The sequence below is a fragment of the Branchiostoma floridae genome, chromosome 1, assembly GCF_000003815.2.
Source record: "Branchiostoma floridae strain S238N-H82 chromosome 1, Bfl_VNyyK, whole genome shotgun sequence".
Taxonomy (NCBI): Eukaryota; Metazoa; Chordata; class Leptocardii; order Amphioxiformes; family Branchiostomatidae; genus Branchiostoma; species Branchiostoma floridae.
In genome coordinates, this window is record NC_049979.1 from 16,675,933 (window position 1) to 16,698,041 (window position 22,109).

The 22,109-nt window shown below is 41.6% G+C and overlaps 4 protein-coding genes across 4 annotated transcripts in view; 2 read left to right on the forward strand and 2 right to left on the reverse strand.

Moving 5' to 3' along the window:
* Window positions 1–165: 165 nt before the first annotated feature.
* LOC118428784 lies at window positions 166–757 on the forward strand. The gene is made up of 2 exons (XM_035839028.1): window positions 166–345; window positions 582–757. The coding sequence occupies exons 1-2, from the start codon at window positions 198–200 to the stop codon at window positions 734–736; spliced, it is 303 nt and encodes a 100-aa protein (XP_035694921.1). The 5' UTR covers window positions 166–197; the 3' UTR covers window positions 737–757.
* Window positions 758–2,211: 1,454 nt separating this feature from the next.
* Window positions 2,212–8,756, reverse strand: LOC118428715 (cytochrome P450 10-like). The gene is made up of 13 exons (XM_035838907.1): window positions 8,195–8,756; window positions 7,675–7,973; window positions 7,357–7,507; window positions 6,941–7,042; window positions 6,345–6,438; window positions 5,816–5,912; window positions 5,362–5,563; window positions 4,797–4,941; window positions 4,068–4,234; window positions 3,763–3,841; window positions 3,210–3,375; window positions 2,614–2,657; window positions 2,212–2,349 (listed from the first exon to the last, which is right to left on the reverse strand). Exons 2-13 carry the CDS (start codon window positions 7,946–7,948, stop codon window positions 2,245–2,247), a joined length of 1,626 nt encoding a protein of 541 aa, XP_035694800.1. The 5' UTR covers window positions 7,949–7,973; window positions 8,195–8,756; the 3' UTR covers window positions 2,212–2,244.
* Window positions 8,757–10,040: 1,284 nt separating this feature from the next.
* On the reverse strand, window positions 10,041–16,968 carry LOC118409556 (histone H4 transcription factor-like). The gene is made up of 10 exons (XM_035810665.1): window positions 16,789–16,968; window positions 15,954–16,132; window positions 15,225–15,448; window positions 14,516–14,627; window positions 14,130–14,282; window positions 13,571–13,648; window positions 13,189–13,309; window positions 12,502–12,634; window positions 11,839–11,966; window positions 10,041–11,612 (listed from the first exon to the last, which is right to left on the reverse strand). Exons 2-10 carry the CDS (start codon window positions 16,111–16,113, stop codon window positions 10,784–10,786), a joined length of 1,938 nt encoding a protein of 645 aa, XP_035666558.1. The 5' UTR covers window positions 16,114–16,132; window positions 16,789–16,968; the 3' UTR covers window positions 10,041–10,783.
* Window positions 16,524–22,109, forward strand: part of LOC118409565 — a gene marked incomplete in the record, with an annotated part of 7,569 nt that continues 1,983 nt past the window's right edge. The window contains 6 exon segments of the mRNA XM_035810676.1: window positions 16,524–16,621; window positions 18,406–18,555; window positions 19,165–19,293; window positions 19,937–20,409; window positions 20,730–21,213; window positions 21,518–21,679. Of these exon segments, the coding sequence (XP_035666569.1) occupies window positions 18,456–18,555; window positions 19,165–19,293; window positions 19,937–20,409; window positions 20,730–21,213; window positions 21,518–21,679 (1,348 nt within the window).

A 22,109-nucleotide genomic window follows, 5' to 3' on the forward strand; every position in this document is an offset into this window, starting at 1 on the left:
GTACAATTATACACTGACGTATTACGTAGTGGTAATTTTGGTAGGCAATCAATCCTAAAGATCGTGTGGAAAATGTAACACTTATCTAGGAAAGGAATTCTACAATCAGCGTTACATATCAATAAAGATGATCCATGTGTCTGCTAGACTAATAGCCACATTGATGAAATAGGATGATAACATAATACTCACTAAGCATGACAGGGACGACAAGCAGGTCGTACAAGATGTCGGCTACGCAGAGTCCGGACAGGAGGAGGTTGGGTGGTTCGTGCAGCCGCTCGTCCAACCACACTGTCCCGATCACCGCAGTGTTCCCCAACAAGCACAGGGTCAGGACCACCAGTAAGTATGCTGCCTGAAAAATATTACACAAGCTATAGTTAAGCTTCTCAGCATCACAACTTATGATGACGCGTTATAGATACATCTGCTGGTCTGGTGAATGCCTTGCTATAAAATGCCAAGTAGACACCGACCTCTGATTCACTCAATGCTGATGTTCACTTGGTTCTCAAATATACGTAATTTAGGCCAACACAGATGTTTAGGTACACAACTTACCTGTGGGACGTTTTCAGGAAACGCCGTGCCGAAGATCAGAGGTAAGGACGGAAGTGGCGGTGCCGTGGTGACATTCCAAGCCGTGCAGTTGACAGAGGTGAGGTTCTCCACGGTGCAGTTCCGCCCGGGCTCCATCTCACCGGTCCCCTGGAATCCACCCGCCCGTTACTGATGACGAGAACACGCCATGGCGACCATTCAACAACGTGGGGAACACTGGATCCCAGGTTTGACTTTGAATCCAGTCTGTCAAAACCCTCACGCATTGACTGGTAGGATGGAGAACATCGTGCAATGGTTTTCCACCCTCTAGAAAATAACTATCACCCGGGAACGTCGGGTGTGAACTGGCTCCTGACGATGCGACGGTATTGTGTTTCTCTTTTAAAAAGGAAAAGTTGGTTTGACTATGATCCTTTTGTTGAAGGAATATGCGACGCTGGCGACGTGAATAAAAGTGCTATTCTTCTCTAAATCCCCACAGACTGTGACCATAAACATTGTTTGAAATGACGCAGTCTTGTGGAAAGTTCATAAACACTAATTACTTACGCAACGCAGATATGATATTAACGAAAGTCAAGCAATAATGCATTGCATGTCGTCCTGTCCTAATCCCTGTCATTTTTGGAGCAATAAATGTTGTGTAATCTCTGTTTGGGGCTGTTTCTTATTTTAGTTTTTCAAATTTTCCGAGCTTAACTGTGGAATTTGTAGGCGTTTCTAGGCGTATTCTTCCTGACAGACGATTTCTCTTACTATATGCACAGCTAATTATTTCACATTAAGTGCCAAAACAAATTTAGGTCGCTTTATGCAGCAATCATTGCGGGGGAAATGTAAGGAGTGTTAAGTTGTTTAATGACAGGAAAATGTGTCAAAAGGGTTACGTAGACAGGAAGGAGATGAATGAGATGAAAGGAAAAGATGGTCTCACTGGGAAGAGGATGGGAGAAGATTGGTAATGCTTGTGGATTCTCACCCTCTCACTCATCCTCGCCGCATATCAGACTTCGCTGAGGCGGGCCGTATTTGCTTGTGTATTTGCAGTGGATAGTAAGCTGTCTAAATCAATGGCGTATTCAAAGAGTAGACAAACCAATGTAATCTTTATTGGGATAATTATATCAAGATACACATTATAACGCATGCTTACCCATCTTTAAACTTTCTTCAACTGATTCAAAACCGGAATTGCCACTGCAACGACCATGTGGCGACAGCAATCAAACTATGAAAACCAACACAATACGTATAAATGGAAAGTGGCATGATAATGTAACTAGTGAAGTAGACTTATGCATCAGGGAAAATGTGTTTTCGTCTATCCACAGCATCAACAACATTTGTTACTTCTGTCGTCAGTAATCATCTAATCACACGTTATCTTAACAACTAATTCCATCAACATCATTTTTTAAGTTAACTGTTGGATAACCTTATTTTAGTGATGATCATAGAGAAAAGTCGATACGTTTGTATACGATAGAGTACTCTTGATAAAACACACATTTTGTAGAAACGCAAAATCATGCATCCACGCAGAAGTACACACTAGGTACCGGTTTGCGTAGTAAAGCTCCACGTGACAACGCCACACATCAGTCTCTGAGTCAAAGAGATACAATAGTTGTTATAAAGGACGTAGATTGAGGCCTGTGGCAGGCGTGGACTGTCCGTTTACCGGGGAGTGAAGCGGATGTTTGGGGTGGGGGAGAGCTCCTGGAAACACCCTGTCACTGTGTCCGCCTCCTCGTCACAGTGGAGGTCGAAGTTCTGTACTAACTGTAATCATGCAATAAAAATGTTCCTTAACCTTTTCATCAGTTCATGTACATGTAGATAACATACTTTGTAACTAAGCTGCTTAATTAAATTATTTCTAAGGTCAGATGAACTTGGAAATGACATAAAATACTTTTGGTACTTCTGTAAAGTAAAAGCATGTTATATAAGTTATAGCTGATTTCTAAAAACTTGTGTTGCCCAGTTATCATTTCTCAGTTGACATGTCCAATGCTTAATACCAATTTTGCAGAGCTTTCTTACCTTAGCTATTTGAATGTAGAACTTGTCTTCGGCAAGTCGGCGACCTGTGGAATATGATATGACAGGCAATGAACTTCTGAATGTTGTGGCGTTTAGTATTTGAGATATACGTTCATATTTGAGGTATACCGTAGAAACACACGTTTTAAGGAGTGCTGCTGCTGGTAAACGCATAGCTAGTGTCTAGCTTGATTAAATTGTCGTTATAGCGGCCCGCGCGCCCAACTTCGGTTACCCCTATGTTATACTTAAAGCTGAGGACATCACAAGTACTACCGGGTCGCATTTCCAAACCGGCGTCCGGCCGGGCAGTTAAATTTGCGGGAACGAACGGTATGATATCACACAGAGAACGTAAAAAATGAGCATGATTTGTGTATGTTTCTTGTGAAACGCTTTAATTTTTCGTTCCCGCAAACAGCCCGTCCGGGCCCCTGTTGGGAAATATTTCCTACGCGGTGGCAAAGCTTTATTCTGTCCATTTCTACATAGATACCTCGTCCAACTATCAATGGCCATCAAAATTAGACATCAGTCATCTTGCAATTGGCCTAATTTTTTTTATTCAATCAATAACGCATCACTGAGGTACAGACCTATGCAGGCGCGTGGCCCGTGGCCGAAGGGAGTCACGTGGCTGAACATGCGGGATCGGAATCCGTTCGGGCCCCTACGGAGCCAGCGCTCGGGTAGGAACCGGTCTGCCTGGGGGTACAACTCCTCCAACCGACCAAGCACACTCATGGGGATCTCAATTGTTGTCTGGGGGAGATAGGACAAGGATGACAGATACCTAAATTTAGTTTACTACAAAAGTTAAAGTACAGTTGTCGGAGCATTTGATTTGTACGATCGCATGTTTCTCTGACGTTCAGGTGGTGAATGACACATCTCTGAAACATCAAGCACACATGGAGACCGAACGACATTTAAGTTTCCATAGTTGCCTACCATAGATTTTGGTCGCGTTACAACATCACACCTTGATGCTTTCCTCGCAAAACATTAACCAAGTATTGCAGTACATAAGAATGACACAAGGGGCGCCAGAGCACACGGTACGGGTGTTGTTACTGCAGACACTGCCTGATTTATATACTAGTAGCTTTGTGCTGCGTAACAGAGAAGTAACAGTAACACCATACTTACATGAGCCGGCACACGATATCCGGACAGAACAACATCGCGGTCCAGAATCCGCATGTGAAGGAGACCGACTGGGTGGAACCTGGGTGGGAGGATGAGAAGGCCCAACAGAATTTATCATTTTAAAAACGAAGTAACTATCACGCAATGCCATACCTGGGCGGAGAGAAAAATGATCAGGAAGCGTGCTGATCATTATACAGGGGAAGCATATGAAGGTGCGTGCTCGTGTGTGCGTGCGTGTGTTTGAGAATTCAAAGTTCCAAGTCCTATATACAGTAGACTGTGTAGTCTTGATTGAGATTTACCTAAAGGTCTCCTTCACAAAAGCCTTGAGGTAGGGCAGCTTGTGCAGGTGGGCACTCGTCACAGCTTCCCCTTTAGGTAGCGCCTCTGTAACCTCCCTCCGGATGGTCTCCTGAACGTGTGGGTGCCGGGCCAGCTCGTACAGTTGGAACATGTCTGCATGGGAACTCTGAGGAAAACCGATAGATAGCACTTGTGAAGACTTTCCTGGAGCAACTTGATTGTTTTAAGTGGTATAAAAAAACTTAGAGCGAGTATCATTAAAATTTAAAGCAGATTAAGACTGATTTTTTATCGCCACGAGGAAAACGACTACGTGTATGTTATGTGACTGCTATACAGTGTAACGTGATAGAAAAAGCAGAGTAGACTTGTGTACAGAAGTCAGAAGATATATTTGTTCTAAGCGTAGGGTTAGGGTTGGAGTAGGATGAGGATTAGGGTTAGGGTAGGGCTAGGGTAAGGTTGGGATAGAAGTACGCTACGGTTGAGGCGGGGTTAGGGTAACTAGGGTTAGGAATATGGGTAGGGGTAGGTGCTCTCCAAGCAGAGGTTTGTGGGACAAATCGTGACCTTTTCCCACCTTGGTGGGAAGGCCGTTCGAAAAAAGAAACTGATAAAAGGAAAAGGTCACGATTTTTCCCACCAACTTCTGCTTGGAGAGTAGGAGTAGGGGTTACGGGTTAGGATTGGGGTAAGATAAGGGTCAATTTTTAATGATGATGACTTACTGACTGCATGCCGCCCACAAAAAGTTCCACAGCCGACATGGCGGCATCCGTGTCGGACAGGCTGGACTCAGACAGCAGATAACCCAACACGCTCGGTCGGCTGTCTTCGTACTCCACATCCAAGTCCATGTGGTATTTCACAATTCTTTGGTCAAGGAAAAATAGTACAATTACTTTGGACAGGGTATTTTTAGGTGTCTATGGTATTGCAACAGAACGTCGGTTTTTCATATCTTAGTCCTGTGTTTAGAACATAATGTAATGAGTATGAGATAGGTCTTAAGTTCTGGAAAAAATTTCTATAGGTTTGGACCTCCTTGCAACTTTTTCGTTTTTATTGGGGGGGTTGCGTGAGACTTATCGCATCATCGTGATTTTTGGTACGTACATAGATTAATTGATTATTGACATTTAAAAAATGCTACTTCTGCAAATCTGGGCTAAATTGTATGAGTGCAACACTTTATGGCAAATAATCCACATCACAAACTACCCTACATCATTATCAAAATCATGACCTTAGAAAACAGACCCAAATCAGTCAAACTGTGCTAACATGGCGTACCTGAGGATATTTCTGTGCGCGTTCATGTAGCCGTTCCAGGTGTCCTTCAGGAGGTACTTGGTCAGTGGGAACCCTATCTCCAGTTTCAGCCAGGAGGCGAAGAAGTCGTCGATGCTCTTGATCATTTCAGACGTTTGGCAGGACCCCGAGAAGTCTGGCTCCAGGCAGCCCGGGCGACGGCCGAAGATAGTGGTCCCAGCCACTGACAAAACAAACACATCTTGCTGTTAGCTCATCCTATAAAAATCATTTTTAAAGCAAGCAAACATGATCATTGTTTTTGTTTTAAGCCAAGTGATGTGAAGGTGTAAAACAAAACAATCAATCAAATACTAGATACATTGTTATCAAAACTTATGTCGACAAACTTTACGATCCCAGTCTCTCGTAAAGGTTGAAGAAAAATAAGATGTTAGGTACATACAGACTGTCCAAAGGATACACATAAACTCACCTTCCGTGTTGTAACGCCGTATCTGCCACGTGATGTCAGGTACTGTATTGTTCTCGTCTAGGCTCCGCTTCAGGAGAGCCAGGAAGTCATCCGAGATCTGAAACGGGGAAGAAATTAATCAAGAACTTCTGACACTTGGGTCAACGGTACATGTACCACTTTGTATCCAACCCTGTACCTGTAATGTTTGTCATTGTACATTTCTCTTGTGTTGATAACCTGAAACTGTAATGTTTGTCATTGTACATTTCTCTTGTGCTGGAAACCTGAAGCCACTTTCTAATATTACCGTACATCTTTGTCTGGTAAAGAGCTCGGTCCATGATCATACAGTAACGACGCTAAAGGCTAACATAGCAGGAAATATCATTAGAAGGTTGCAACACGGTGAAGAGAAGGTTAATGGATTACCACAAAGGCGTTTTTCCTTAATGCACTCCTCCATGCAGGCCGCATCTATCAACAGTTACCGAGCTATCACGGATTTTTTATCAACAGTACTCCGGACAAAAGAAGCACTTGACGTTACCTCATTCAAGGTTGGGTGGAAAAGTGCAACCCCGCTCCTCCTCAGCAGTGTCCTGTTCACGGCACTGCGGGTACGGTACCACTCTAACCCTTGTCTGTAGAGAACAAGTTTGACGGTCTTTAATAGTAACTAAAATGGTGAAGTGAAACAAGACCACAGTATGTCCAGGACATAAGATACAAAAATCTAACGTTCTGCTTCAGTACCTCGCCCTTCGTGTCTACAGAAGCTGCCCACTTACCAATTATGATCACAATCCACCCAGAGGTTGTCACGTTATTACAGACAAACATACAGACAAACTTGGGTGAATTGACTTATCTCGGGAGCAGGTTTATCATCATTTATAACATACGTTATAACGTATAGCCCCTTGAATACATGACGTCATGTTTACTCTCATGTGCACATGTGCGCATCTGTGTGAGACGAATCTTCAATTTTGACGAGACAAGAATGGTTTTGTGTAGAAGGTCAACCTGTACCACCAACAGCGATGTCTGTGACGTGTCAGTCATCACCTAGTAATTTCATGTATTCATACCAACACATCGACACGGAGGGTACAACAGCCCATGTTGATAGTGTATACTCACCCATTGAAACTGGACTCTGACCGTGCTCGGTGCTTCAGAAGTTCCTGTCCAGCCGCCTCCATGGATTCCCTTACAAGCGGAAACGACGGGCGATGCGGGTACCTGGGTTAGAGAATGGTGGATCTTTTGTATCCCATGCATTGTGATCGGTGTTGCAATTCACGCCATGTAGTTTTTGAAAAGTTTGGTTGCACATGATGTTGGATGTTCGTTGGACTAAAGTAAGCTCAAGACGCAGTATTAAACAGCTGACAACAAAGGAGAACCTAAAAGTAGGTATCAAATTCTAATTAAAAAAGTTGCAGGTGTTGTTAGAATTGTCGATACTAGGACCCTTTAAAAGTCTTTGTTCGGCAACTGAGATGTGATTTGAAGGTGTGATAAAATATGTATCAAGTATAGTGAAGATACCTTACCTTCCCTCGTTTCTGTAGACGGTCTCAATATCTCCTGGATCGGCTATCCGGACAAACGTTCCCCGTGGCCCGAGGTCCTCTTTGTAGATTTTACCGTACTCCTGGTAGCGGTTCCACAGCACCTCGTCAAAGCGCCTGGGATCAAGCTTTCCTGAAAAAAGATGGTTCATGAAAATGACGCAAAGAAGACCAGAGGACTTCGGCGAGTCAAATCCATCTTACATCTGCGCTGTTAAGCAGCTGAAGTCTTCCATGAAACTTATCACATCAAGAAGTTATGGTGGGCGACGTAAAACTGGACCCTGAAAAGTCTCTTACCAAGGAATGTGTACTCCCACAGACTCCCAATGATGGGGAGCCCCTTGGGTCCAGGGATCTCGTGGAAGGGGCGCACAGCCACGTCAGTCTTGTTTGCTGTGGGATCGACGCATGTTTCCATCCCCACGTTGGTTACAGTCGAGCTGCTTTTGCGAAGGATACAAAGCCCGACGTTCCACAAAGAAGATCTCCCACACTTACACTGGCCGTTCAAAACCCGGCCGCTTCTCATGACCGCGTCACACCTCCGGCCCAACACTCCAGTAATCCCCATCTCAGTATCTCTCCGGGTATCTGGCCTGGGGAAATGTCATGCGATCATAACGTGTTCTATCTAAAAACATTTTAGAAAAGATTCACCCAAAACGACAAATGTCCTAACGGGAATAACCCGTATTCTGGTGACGCAGTTTGGTCTTTCAGCAAAAGTCTCGAAATAGAAAAGCGCAGTCTACCGATACATCAGAAAAGTTTCACAAAACCCAAGCAAGACAACGAAAGGGACTAAATCTCAGCTCACCTCGCTGTTATATTTCTGCACCACCGTCACGAAAGTTCGTTAGTTTTCTTTGTGCCTAACTTTTATACGCGGGCTCGATTCTCAGGAGGGCACTACTGATCATGAGCTGATCTAGTTTGAGGCAGCTCTTTCGTACTATGGTGGGTGTTGTGTTGATGTGACGCAGTCGAAAATAACGCGACTCTATTGGAGGACGTCAGGATGGTTTTGTACAAATTCTAAGGACATTCCGGTCATACCGCAATGTTATCGTGTTCTCATTTAGCCACGGGACCCTTTGTTCAACCACAGTGGCGAAAATCTCCAGGTTTTCAAATATCTAAACTTACGGGTGTCAACAAAGGCTATTAAGTGAACCTACTCAATTGCGAGCAAATACAAAGTAGCTACCATTGTGTACTTTTGTCAGCGGACAAGGGACCTGACTGACCTTCAGCCTCTGAATGGCTCGTTAGTTTATTGATCTCGGTAATAATAATACTGCACCAGATCCACCATGTAACGTGATGACAGCTATGGCTTGTGTGACCAAGGGCACCAAGGCTAGCGCAGTGTAGAGCATGTATTATGTGTGGATACAACAGTAAACACGTTTTAAGCAGCTTAGCAAGCCTCTGTGTCATCAGAATAAGGAGAGGTGCAGGTGCCACCATTACGGTGAATTAGAAGTTACTCAAAATAAATGGTTACTTCAAAAACCTTTAGAAAGGTGTCAATTTCGACAGCTGTAAAGTTTGATACTTAACGCAAACACCGTTTTCAAAGGTTGATGTTTTCAAAAGATGAAAAAAGAGCTGTAAAGACAGATGGAGAAAAACGGAGTCTAAATTTAGATTTGCATCATCACTTCCGGAGTTTTTCTTCCAACAGTATTTTGTCGACAGCTCTTTACCTGGAGCAGAAGTTAAATGCCCATGTTGTTGTTGCCGAGTTGTACAGCAGGTGTCAAGAGTTTACATAACATCCAATTCGAAGAGGCGTAAATCGTCTGTGAAAGTGGATGAAATCATTTGATGACATCATGCATTTTTGACAATGAGAAAAAGTTGACTACAACAGACGTCCATGCTGGTTTCCATGACGCAGTTATTCAAAGGACTGCTTTCCACTAAGCAGTCTCTCAACCACAAGACGTCCATGTCCAATGTAGTCCGCAGTTGAGAATTCATGACCGTGTGACAAGGTACTGAGGATGTCTACACACACACCCCCAAATGCTCACAGCTCAGGGCATGAAGGGACAACTTCCAAAAGACGAGATGCTCCTATAACTTCTCACCATGAACATACAGACCACAACACACATTGTCTAGGACAGTACGAGCTGCCGAAATCGACATCTTTCTAAAGGATGCTTTTACTCCCGGGCCGTTATGTAGTCCATTTATCTTGGTATCTAGTCTAATGCATCGTGATGATACACGTACCTTTCCTTTTTTTACTTGAAGTTCACCACAAAACAAGGCTCATGGAGCCACTCAATGCGTTTTGGGTTACACTACTGGATCCTGAAGAAAGATCTTGTTTACCGTCTTGAAAAGTTTTTGATTGGAGCAATTTCGTGGAAGCTTCTTCCATAATGATGTAATTATTATGTTTCCTAATTTTGATGACATGTACGGCTGACTAGGCTGCTCAAGAGGTGTTTATTGTTGTACTCCGGCCTGTGTATGATACATGCTCAATTAATTAATCAATCTATAACAACCATGCAATCTTTTTTCTTTTGTTTACTTTTACCACAAGTACCCCCAGTTAACGTATCATATAAGAGTAGTTTTAAAACAGTGACCAACAAGATGGGAAAGATTAATTCAAACCAGAAATTCATAAAAAGATATTGATATTTTGTTATATCTTTATTATATCATAATAAAACTTTTGCTGCCTCATTAAAAATAAAGAACACAAAGGCAAAAGAAAACAAATAGTAATAGGGAGACATGTACAGAGCTTCATGCAACAGGGGGTACAGTAACAGACCCCTTAACAATAGCTATTGTTTGAATGTACTCAATTTATACATTGTATTTCATTGTTGGCAGTCAAGTAAATAGGTTGTCAACATTGCTAATAACTTACTGATAAATTTGCAATTCACAAAACTAGGACACTACAAGCAGCAGTTGCAAAACAAAATTAATATCAAATGAAAAACTCCAATTTTGTCAATGGGGCTGCTTTTGGAAGTTATCTCAACAATATAGCATGGGATGCATTTTTACCAACAAAAACTTTTCTCAATCTGAATAAGGTCTGTATACATCATTTCCACACATGAAATAATTCTATACTACTACATGTAAGTACAAATACAAAATTAATGAAACATTTGTTTTTTGAACATCTGAATTGCAACAATTGTCATGTTAAATACCTGTACCCAAAGCTAACTTGATATACCTGCACCTCATTGCACACAAAAAAAAAAAAAAAAAAAAAAAATAGCAATTTGGAGGAGAGCTAAACAGCATTTATTCTATAAATTGTTCACTTCTTCTTGGCACATGTGCCCAAAGGAAACCAATGACTTTCTGTTGAACATAGGCATATGGAGTTACATATAAACTGAAGCAGCATGGCATCACTCTAGTCAAATCCTATAACCTGTATTCCCATTTCCTCTGCAGTCTGCTTCAGGGTTGACAATGACACCTCCTCCCTCTGTCCCACAGCATGGCCCCCGAGGCTGTTCCCTGTCATGACTGGCTGTGTCGTCACCATGTTCCCATCTGTGGTGATCTCCACCATGCTGTACACCACCTCCTGGGCCCCTCCAGTCTGCAGGGTTAGTGTGGAGACTGGCTGGTGCATACTGACCTCCTGATGTCCCCCCGGTGTAGGCAGGACCTGCCACAGGAGTTCTGTAGGATGTGTGTGGGGAACCACAGCAGTCCCCTCCACCTGGCCACAGCTGGGCACGGACACCCCCGGCACCGCGTGGTTACTCCCAACAGCTACGTGATTGTCTGAGAATGTGCCGAGGGGTTGGTGAGTGGCCACGCTGGCAAGGATGTGCGCTGCATCTGTGTGGACTGTGCTGGGGTCAAGGACAACTCCTGCATGATTGTCCATGTGTCCATCCTGGGATATTGAGGCATCTTGCAGAGTAATGCTAACCTGACTGTTCTGTAAGAGTGCTCCTTCTTGGTTCATTTCTTCCAATGTAGTGCTGCCTTTGCTGTGGTAGTTTTCAGGTGGAGGGATACATGGATGTATTGGTGATGGGACAGACTCTGTGCTTCCATCCTGAGGTGTATCCTTGCCAGAGTGAGGGATAGGTGATGGAACAGAGTCCCTGTCTGACACATCTGGACTTTCCTGCTCACTCTGGGGTTTCATCAGCATCTCTGTCAGTTCAACACTTTCATAACGGATAGTCTGCAGTCTGAGGTAGCCATCATCATGCTCCTTGTACCTGCACAAGGACAGTGGATGTACATGTGTAGTATGTGTATTGATACAGGATCATCCAAGTAGTGTTGTACTAGACAACACATGGTCTAGAAAATATGCTAGTGCTGTAGTTGCTGACAAGGAGATGGAACCACATACGTATATTCTCCATAAACATCCTCTCAAAATAAATGTTTACAAATGTATATGATTTTAGTTCATCAAACATGCTATAGCTCCCTACTTACCTAAACCTACTGTGTCCTGAAGGCCACTTAAACTTGTGAGCAGTCTTGAGATGGCGAGTCAGGCCTGTTCCTCTGCTGTACACCTTCTGACAGATGTGACACAGGTACCGCTGTACTGCACCTCCACCCTGGGCGCACAACAGGCACATGTTACAGATTACATGTACAATACATACCATACACTGACTGCATATAGTATGAACAACACTATCATCTAGCACCACACCATGCAGTAACTAGTTGCAACATGAAGGATTTCATCTTGAAGATTTGGAATTCAAATGGCCATTTAGAGCATTTGTATCAATTTGTATTGTAATCTATACTTCAAAATGCAACATCAGGATGCAATAACTTCTGCTTCTTCGAATTCCACCATTTGTTTTGAAATACTTCTCAAGCTGAGGTTATAACAGCTACTCACTGTTGTCAGAAGTTAAGAACTTCATGGTTCAGTATTAGCCTTAGACACAAGAAATAACCATGGCATCATCTGCAGGTTCCCTTAAAGCTTACTGCTATCAACGAGAAAGTCTAAATTCCTGTATCAACATACAGTAAATATACAGTAAATATATGCCAAGTAATCACTGCTTCTTTTTCATGCTGGTGTTTTCAATCAATAGTGAACCACTACTTGTAGACCTGTGTGATTTCTCTGACCTGATGGTCCTTCCTGAGATGGTCCCTGAGACTGTTGTAGGCCTTGCTGCTGTAGTCACACTGCTGGCACTGGTAGATCTTCTCCACACTGTGGCTGTCCATGTGACGCCGCAGGTCGTAGTTAGTCTTACACCTGCAGGACCAAGCACAGTTCTACAAAATCTTGTAGCAAAAGAAGCAACCCACTTCCTGGAAAGGTCTTAATACCAAAATAAATGTCTGCTAGAATTTTCAAAGGCACTTCTATTGATATCATGACATGGCTCGAAATACTGGGTGCATGTGCACCCAGGTGCACCCAAAATTGGAGCTGTGCACCCAATTAGTTTTTGTGGGTGCACAGGGTGCTCCCAAATATTTTCTTACGTTTATGTATGTTAAGATATCAAAGTATACTAGTATACATCATATTCTTGACATTTAAGTGCTAAAAAGATAATAAAAATGTCTGCCATGGTACTTGTTTAAGAATTTGAAGCTTGTGATTAAGTTTTATCATTAGGTCATTTACTTAAATTTAAGTGGTGCACCCAAAAACGTTTTGGTGCACCCAATTTTTTAAGCTGGGTGCACCAGTGCACCTAATCCCAAAAATGAATTTCGAGCCCTGCATGAAGAAACAAATGTATGGCAAAGACTGCATTATTGAACTGGAGGTCATAATATAACAGCACATTAGACTCTTACTTGTAGTGACAGAATTCACACTGGTAGGGTCGGTCCTCTTCATGACGAAACTTGATGTGACTGCGTAGTCCTGATGGTGTGGGGCACGTCATGTCACAGTGGGGACACTTGTAGTGGTTCACTGGAGATAAAAGAATGGTCAGCAAATTAGGACAGTCACAATTTGCTCTAAAGCTACAGTAGCTCATGCATGGGTACTTGGGTTGTTGAGGTTGGGACTGGGACAAGGAAAAGGAGTAATTTACAAGACAATTTTTAACACAGTACAATACAAAAAAGTAAAGTAAAGAGGACAAGGTACAATTTACCTGACTAAAAATTATTGAGATAGACAGATGAATAAAGTAGGAACAACACAATCCCACTTAATTTTGATCCTTACCATGATGTCTCATATGATCCCTCAGAAGCCTTTCTGTTGAGAACCGTTTGGAGCAATGAGAGCACTGGTAACTCTGGTCTGTAACAAGAAAGGAAGATAGTAATGATGTAAATCACAAGAATACTGCATACAATTTTTAATCTTACTAATGCCAATACAAACCACTGCCCACAGACTGCTTTTTCAATAAAGGAAAGTTTATTTGCACATTTGTGTCCAATGCAATAGGCTAATTGCTAACTGTACATGTACAAGTCATGGACAATAATTTTGGAAAACATAAATGTGTTAGACTTAGAGACATAGGAAACATAGAATGTACATGTTCATGTGACAAGGCAAGTGAATTACATTCTTGTAACAAGAAACTAATTCAAAGACTAGTGTTGGCTGTATCTAGGCAAGTTGGGTTTGGCTTCAGAGGAAGCCCCACTTTTTTTTATCATTTGCGGATTCTGTGACTTTTATATGAGAATAGTTTTCTGTTTGCCCATGAACGTAAGGAAGTTGGGGTGAAGTATCCTGGCACCTACAGTCAGCCCTGCCCAGCCCTACCCACCTTCTGGTGCCGCCTGTCTCTTGATATGGTCCATGAACTTGGTTCTGTTGGAGAAGAGGCCTCCGCAGATCCAGCAGGCAAACAGCTTCTCCTGGGTGTGCACTCGCATGTGCTCCTTCAACTTGAACTTGTTCTTAAAACTTGACTGACAGCCTGGGAAAATAAGAATGGAACAGACATGTAACCAACACTGTTGGAACAAGGTCTGACACTTTTATTACATTTCTAGTAATAGTACATTCCACTGAGGCCACAAACACCATCAGAAGGATTGGTATGTCTATTCACACCAGTGTACTTCCTGCAAGTGATAAAAACCATATATATAAATACCAAAACTTTAGCCTTACAGAAGTTGATGATTACATCAAAATTACCATGCTTACCTGCCCATTTACATGGTACCATTGGCATGTTTGATGGCCCGTTTGGGTGGTCCGAGCTCATGGCATGCATCTCAACATGGCGGAAGTAGTGTTCAGGGTTATCCACTATGGCCTGAGATAAAACACACATTTTTCTTTCTTTATCACATTGAGCAATAGGATGGTTGAAATGCTATATTACTCAAACATTGCACAAAATTACATCAGGAAATCTACACATCAAATGACATTTTTTTCTTATCTGAGCATCAACCAAAAATGTAAAGGTGATACCCAGATGGGATGATGATGTCTGTCAAAGCCAAGGTAATGCTCTAAATGCCTTCACAGTGATTTAATTTTGTGGTAAGATGAAAATCAAGTGTTTTACATTTGTCACACACTGTACAATGTACAATAATAAAAAAATTTTCACATTGGCTTTAAGTTGCAGTGATGCTGTCACCGTGAACATAAAACCACTGAGAAAATGTCAAGCATTTAAGATAAGCAGGGAATGCAATCAAAACACAGATATCTGGGCAGGGAATACCTAAACTTTTGAGCATAGGTACACATTGCAATTTGGCAAACAACAACTACCAGTACCAGTACTACAACTTGCAATTTGGCAAGCTAAAAAAGAAAAACACAGTACCAGTATTACACAGTGTAGTGAAAATTGATAATGTCATCAGAACATGTTTTCCCTCAACATTAGCTTACTGACCCCACAATCTTCCCACGAACACTGCATCCTGTCTGGGATGTCCACGAGGTAGTTGTGGTTCTGTTTGTCCAGTAAACAGTGGTTCTCCTGGTTATTCCTGGCCACCTGCATGCCCAGCCACTTCAGCTTGGCGTGGTGGGCATGGTAGTACGTGTGGCGCAGCAGACTCTCCGGGAAGTTGCCTGCAAAGGCACCGCAATCCATCCACTGGCAGAAGTACTCATCTGTGTATTTGGGAAAAATTAAGACAGTTTTTGTGACACAGATCAGGGCTCCAGACTAACTTTTTGACCTAGAAGCATGGCGCTCCTAACTCCTAAAACTTAGGAGCACCAGCAAAGATGCAAAAGATATAGAATGTACATTGTATGTACGGACACCTACATTGTACTTGAATGCAGGTGTTAAACATTTATGTCTATTCAATGCAGTTGTTTCAAATGTTGCATTTGCATACAAACCTGCACAACCAAATGTATTGTGGGTGGTATGGCAAAGGTAAAGGCCCTAACTTGTACCAAGGAGGTCCTGCTCGTAAACAGTCCTTGTCTAAGCTATGCTTAATACATGTTCAGATATGTTTGGGCCATGTTTCAGCAACCTTCACCTTTGACATATGACCCACAACACATTTTGCAGCACATGTGTAGTTGGAACCATGAACCTCCTTATTATTAGGGAAGCCTTCCTTAGAAAGTATCTTGAAGATAGATAAGTCTGAAGGTGCACCTGGCATGTCTGGCCTGTCCTTCTGTGCAGGAGTGAAGTGTGGATAGTGGTGCTCCCTGATGTGCCTCATGAAACTGTCCACATTTACATACACCGTCTGACAGGAGGCCCACTCACACACCAGGGACATGGGCTGGTCACTCAGCTTCTGCTGAGGCATGCTGGGGCAATGGTGAGCTCTGTGGAAGGACAAGGAACAATGACCCTGTCATACCCACTGTTGCACTTCTGTGTTTTGCAAGAAATGAACAACCAAGGAGGTTTATTCAAATCTGAAAAAAACTCATTGGAATAACATATAACTCGACAAATAGTTTCATCAGGTTGGTATGTCACAGAACAAACATATAAATTTACATTGCGGAGATTGTCATGCAAGTCGAAACAATGGTCTAGATGAGACTGTTTATTTCTGATGGGCCGTTACCTTTGACCTACTTACTACCCAGGGTTCCTGTCGCTCGCACAAGCGTAGTGAACTCTGTGAAATAGCGTATCTCTCTCTTGTTGAAGAAGTGACTGTATACATATATAATTTGGTTGGTCGCGACCTTTTCCTTGGCCCTGAGCCTGCTCCGGGGAAAAACCTCTAGCCCCTCCAAGAAAACAGGAACAGCACAGCAGTACCTACTTTATCCTCTTAAACAACTACGGAGCCAGAACTTCGGGTATTCATGATTTCATACGACTTTCTTTCGCCAAGTGTGACCCTGTCTACAAAATTATGTCGCGCCCCCCTCCCTCTCAAGGTATCAGCCGATATAATGAATGACACGACACTAAGAAAAGATCCTGTGAAAACGTATTTGAAACTCATATGCAACGACTTACTTACCTTCCTTTTCAAACAGGAATATGGACGATAGAATGCACGTAAACGAGTGTTTGCGGTGATCTTTCAGGTTTTTCCCGCACTCAGCGCTTCGAAAAAGGCGGCCACAGGTCTGGGAGACAATGATGTCAAAAGTGCAATCATTGGTCAATACTGTGACTTCTTTGCAAGGCAAGCCAATCATATCTCCCGTTGCAATTGTGACACATTTGGCATGGCTCATTAGAAAACCTGGCAGATCGGGTGTAAATTTTAACTTTTTAATCATAGAAATCTTCAAGATAAACATTCAATCATATTCTAAAATGATATACTTCTATTCTTATGATTTTATTTAAAGATGATATTGATACAATATACCTGATACATAGAATTTATGACCCCTTATTTATAATGAACTCTCCCACACGAAGCACTGTCGATATTTACCGCGTGACACGGGCGCCACGTAGCGGAATAAAATATAAGTGCAGTAATTATGAATCTTCCTCACATAGACAAGCTTCCTTGGTCTATGACACAGGATCTTACAGGTGTGCGTTGAAAGTTCATGATTAGTGCACTTTGCCTGGGCTGTGAGGAAATGTTTCAATTCATCAATGACATCATTGGATTGAACTTCAATTGAATTGTCAAAATATTCTAATCAAGCGTTGTTGCACAGATTTATCAAGGAGCTTTTATCCAGTTCCTTGGTCATATGGAAGGTCATTGGATTTATTCATCTATTTATGATAAAACTTTCTTGCTCAGATCAATGAGGTCCATCTATAATCTCACTGCTCAGATTTAACGTCACCGAAGGCTTCATAACACCTTTTACGTCATGGGAGTTCATTGCCAAAGTATGGTTGGGTGCCATGCAACAATGGCCCACCATTAAGGATCCACCAGTGCCCAGCAGTGAAATCTAAAAATATACAGATGCAACAATAGGGCTTACTTTTATGGGGGCAGTAAACTAATTTTACCATTTGGCAAGGTTTACAAATATTTGTAGATATTTGTAAATGTGAAATAATCACACAGGGGTTTCACAATTATTCTAAATAAAGATATTTTTGTACAGTTAGACTACTTTCAAAATGTTTCTAAAATATTCAAAGGAATTCAAATAGATGAGTATTTTCTTAGTCAGTTTTTAAAAAAGAATTTAATTATTGTGGCTCAGATATTCTTTTATTCAAAATAATTCAGACTATAAATATTGCCTAAAACCCATTGGAATGGACTCTATGACAAAACTAAACTTTATCTAACAACGCTAGATCAAGTTGGGACTCAGTCCCCAAATAATTCATGTTTGATGATATTCATTCTATCTAACCTTCATTTGTCAGTTCCATCATCAAATAGAAAAGTATTATACAATTCTCTTTTATTATGCAAATTAGGTTATGATTTGCATTTTTATGTTCACCTTAATGTAACAAATGCCACAAGTATGAAATTTCCGTTATTTGCCACTGTGGAATCATATAATCGATTATGCAAATTTTGTCAATTAGGCAGGTCTATGCTTTAAATGCATAATTTTCATATCATTCCGTTGATCTTCATCAAAGTTACCAACAGGTCACAAATTATTATCCTTTTGTGTGATGTATGCACTCCAAACAGCACCCCCCCTCATTTCCGGTGGAACATTCCTTTGGCGGCACTTCAACAATATGGCGGCCAAAAGTGGAACTTTTGACTTCGCCAAAGCTCTCGCTGGGATTTCAACTAAAGACGACCGCATAGAGACAGCTACAAGTGACGAAGACTCAGGTGAGATAAGCTAGAAGGTTTAGCAGTAGCCTTTGCGCCAATACATTGTAGTGCCACCCCAGAAAACACCCAATATCCAAACAAAGTCCTGAAGTAATTTTGTCAGAAGGAGATGCGCTCACGTGGATGAATATATTAACGTTGTTTACTACTTGAGCATATACTGCTTTCAAATTGCTGTAAAATAGTTTTTTAACACCGTAGACAGCGCCTGAAATGTCAGTCTGTCATGTTGTTGTATTCTAACACAATATAGTTCAGCATGTAATTTGTTGTTGGGCACATAATGTAAGACTTCAAATTTTAACATTATTATCAACTTTTCAACTTCTACTTAATCTGTGTGAGTTTGTTATTTTTACTATTAGCAAGATTAGCATAATTGACAACAATCAATCAATTTGAGAGACAGACCATGAAGTGTTATCTGACTGTAATCCTTTGTGAATAGAGCTAATTGTAGTGCTTTGAAATTTGTATCCTGTTACCAGTTACGGACGAATCTGAAGCGGTTGGAGAGACAACAACAACAACAACAGTATCAGTTTAGAATACCATATGGTGTATTGTTATTCCCAAACTAAATATATTTCATCATGGTGTTTGCAGATAATGACTGGTGTGATGTGAACAGCCAGTTCAGCTTGGATGACTACATGGACTGTGACGAGTATGAGATGATGTGTGACAAGGTAGAGGACTACTTTGATGAACTTGACAGCAAGAAGGAGACATCAGGTTAGAGTTCAATATGTCATGCAGTTGTCATTCTTGAAAAAACACAACTTCACTGGTATAGCTAGGACTAGTAGGAGACAGAGAAGCGTGCTCGCTCGGTGACGCTCGCTACTGAATGACGGGCGATAATACCGAGCTAGCAGGCAGGGGTTATCATATCCAATTACATAGGATGTCCTTGTTTGACCATCCTTTCACCTTTTGTTTCAACGTAATTCCAGCTTTGGCATCTTGTTAAATTTTGTGTTATAGCTATAAGAACTACTGTAATTCCTGATTTTTTCAATGTACTGTTATGTTCACGGTTTTCACGGTGACGACTGTAATGTGAACTTATCATTACTGATAACAAATAATTCACAGACTTTTTCCATGTACATTTACCGCAACAGTGAACATTTAGTTCCGAGAACAAGTTAAATTTTCTCAGACCGTGAAAGTTTGGTACCGAGAAGACACTATGATTTACACTATATAGTGTCAAAAAGTAGCACCAGAAAGAGTTAATCCAAGCCCTTGAGTGTACATGTATCAACAACACCTTATTTGATTGTGGCTTTACTTAATAGAGGATTCTGAGGGCAACTAATTGAACTATGGAGTTACGGATGATTTGAAATTCTGCCTTTTTATGATATTGCAGCCATAACACTAACAGAGTCTTCATGTAAAGAAAACCACAAGACTACAAAGACAACCGAAGGAGAATATACAACATGTAGTGAGTGGATGGTGGCACATCTGCCTTCACACTGGAACATTCACCTGGCAAGGATTGAACAGCAACAAGCTCCCAAGAAGCTGACTGATGAAGAAAAGAAAAAACTGCAGAAAGAGTTCAAAGCCTTGCCTTCAAGTGTGATTGTTGAGCTTGAGAAAGCAGTTGTAGAAGGCAGACAGAAGTACATGGAGATGTGTACACGGGACTACTCTAGACTGTACCAACCGTGTAAAAAGTGCCCAGTTACCACCATTGTGCAGTTTCTGGTGGAGTTTTGGGTGGAAAATTTGGAACATAATGAGTGGGAGGATGATGACAACACATGGTTTTGGACCAACAAACTGCACACTGTTCGAGCCCTTGCTGTGCACTTCAATGTCTGTACCAAGAATCAGGTTGGTGGGGCAAATTTGTGCATTTGCGTGTGATATCACAGTTCTCGGTCCTTGGTGGAAGTAAAGGTGAACATCATTAGACACAATTCATACAAATCCTATGTTCTTTACGCATAATCCCGACCGAACCCTCTGCTTGAAGAATGTAGTTTACTCAGCTCTTGGCTTTCCACTCAAAGTATATTCTATGCAATGTGTATTATCTAACCACTTACATCAAGGACATTCTATCATATAACGTCCTTGCTTACATGTACTTGTTGTATCCCATCCAAATGAGTACAAGTCTGTAACATGTTTTCTTCTTCATGATTCCTTAGGCAAAGAACATTGTTACTGGGCTGAATATCCTATTCCCCTCAGCCAATAAGTTCACACAAGAACTTCTCAACCTCATGCTGTACTGGATAGTGGACCCAGTGTATGGGCCTATGCTAGCTGAGATCATTGGGGAAGTCTCTTTGGAAGATGGATGTCACATTTACCAGTTCCTATTGGAGCCAATTGCTGAATACATTTGTCCACAACAAAAACCACTCCTGAAATACAAGAAAGTCAGGGATATCCTAGTGTTCTACTTGTGTGCTGTACTGGTGAAGTCTACAGGCACAGACAATGACAATATAGATGTTATACGGATTCTTGTGAAACTAGATGGTCACGAGAGCTGGGCTATTGTAGAAAATGTCTTCATCAGCGGAAGGTACTATTCAGCCGATGGCCACTACTCCTATGTTGACTATCTAGAAGGTCTGAACTTAGGTGTCTCCAAAGACCTGGATGCACTGCACAAGGCTCGATTTGGTAAGCATTCATGATTTCCTGCGCCAATCATTCTTGGTGAGAAATATTTAAGATCTGGAAAAAACATAAGGCTAGAGAAATTCTGTATCATGTTCTTTTGTCACTCAAACTTTTTGAGCAAGCTTTAAGAAAACTACATATACTAGTGCTGTGCGAAATAGTTGTCTTCTGTCCATCTTTAGATAGGCTACATGTAGTATCCCTCTCATGAAAATGTCGAATGACTTAAAATGTTTACATCTGAAAGCATAATACCTCTGGTTATATGTCTCATTTGATTGTATCTGATATTTTCACACTTCAGAGCGCAAAACAGACAATGCCATTGCAGAGAAGAATTGGAGGTCCTATGAGGTGCGTCGCTACAGACTAGAGATGCGACACAAGGAGAACTCAAATGATCCCAATTACCGCAAGATGCACGACTGCAAGACAGACGATGCTAAGAAGATGCTCATACGAGTTTGTAAGTGTCTTCTGGCATAAAAGTTTGATTGCAGCCTGTGTATTTCTTAGGATAACATTTGAATATGTAAAATTCTCAATTTACTAGATTCTAAAATAGCATATACCTCACAGTGTCCTGCGTCTTTTTAGTGGTATAGTGCTTACTTGCTGTTGACGTAAGTTTTGCACCTATTAATTATAATGGTCTTTATGGCATAGTCATGATACTGCAGTTTGTCATATTCCTGCAAGGAGGCAGGGCAGCAATACTTTAGATTTAGTAACAGGATAATTAAGAAAAAAATCTTTACCTTTCCTCTGCAAGATATTAGGGATATACAGAATTCAACAGAATTTTAGAATTCCTGTTACCAAAACACAACAAAGGTACATTGTATCACCATGATTAGGACATACAGATTGACTGGTTTGCATGGTTTGCATCTCTC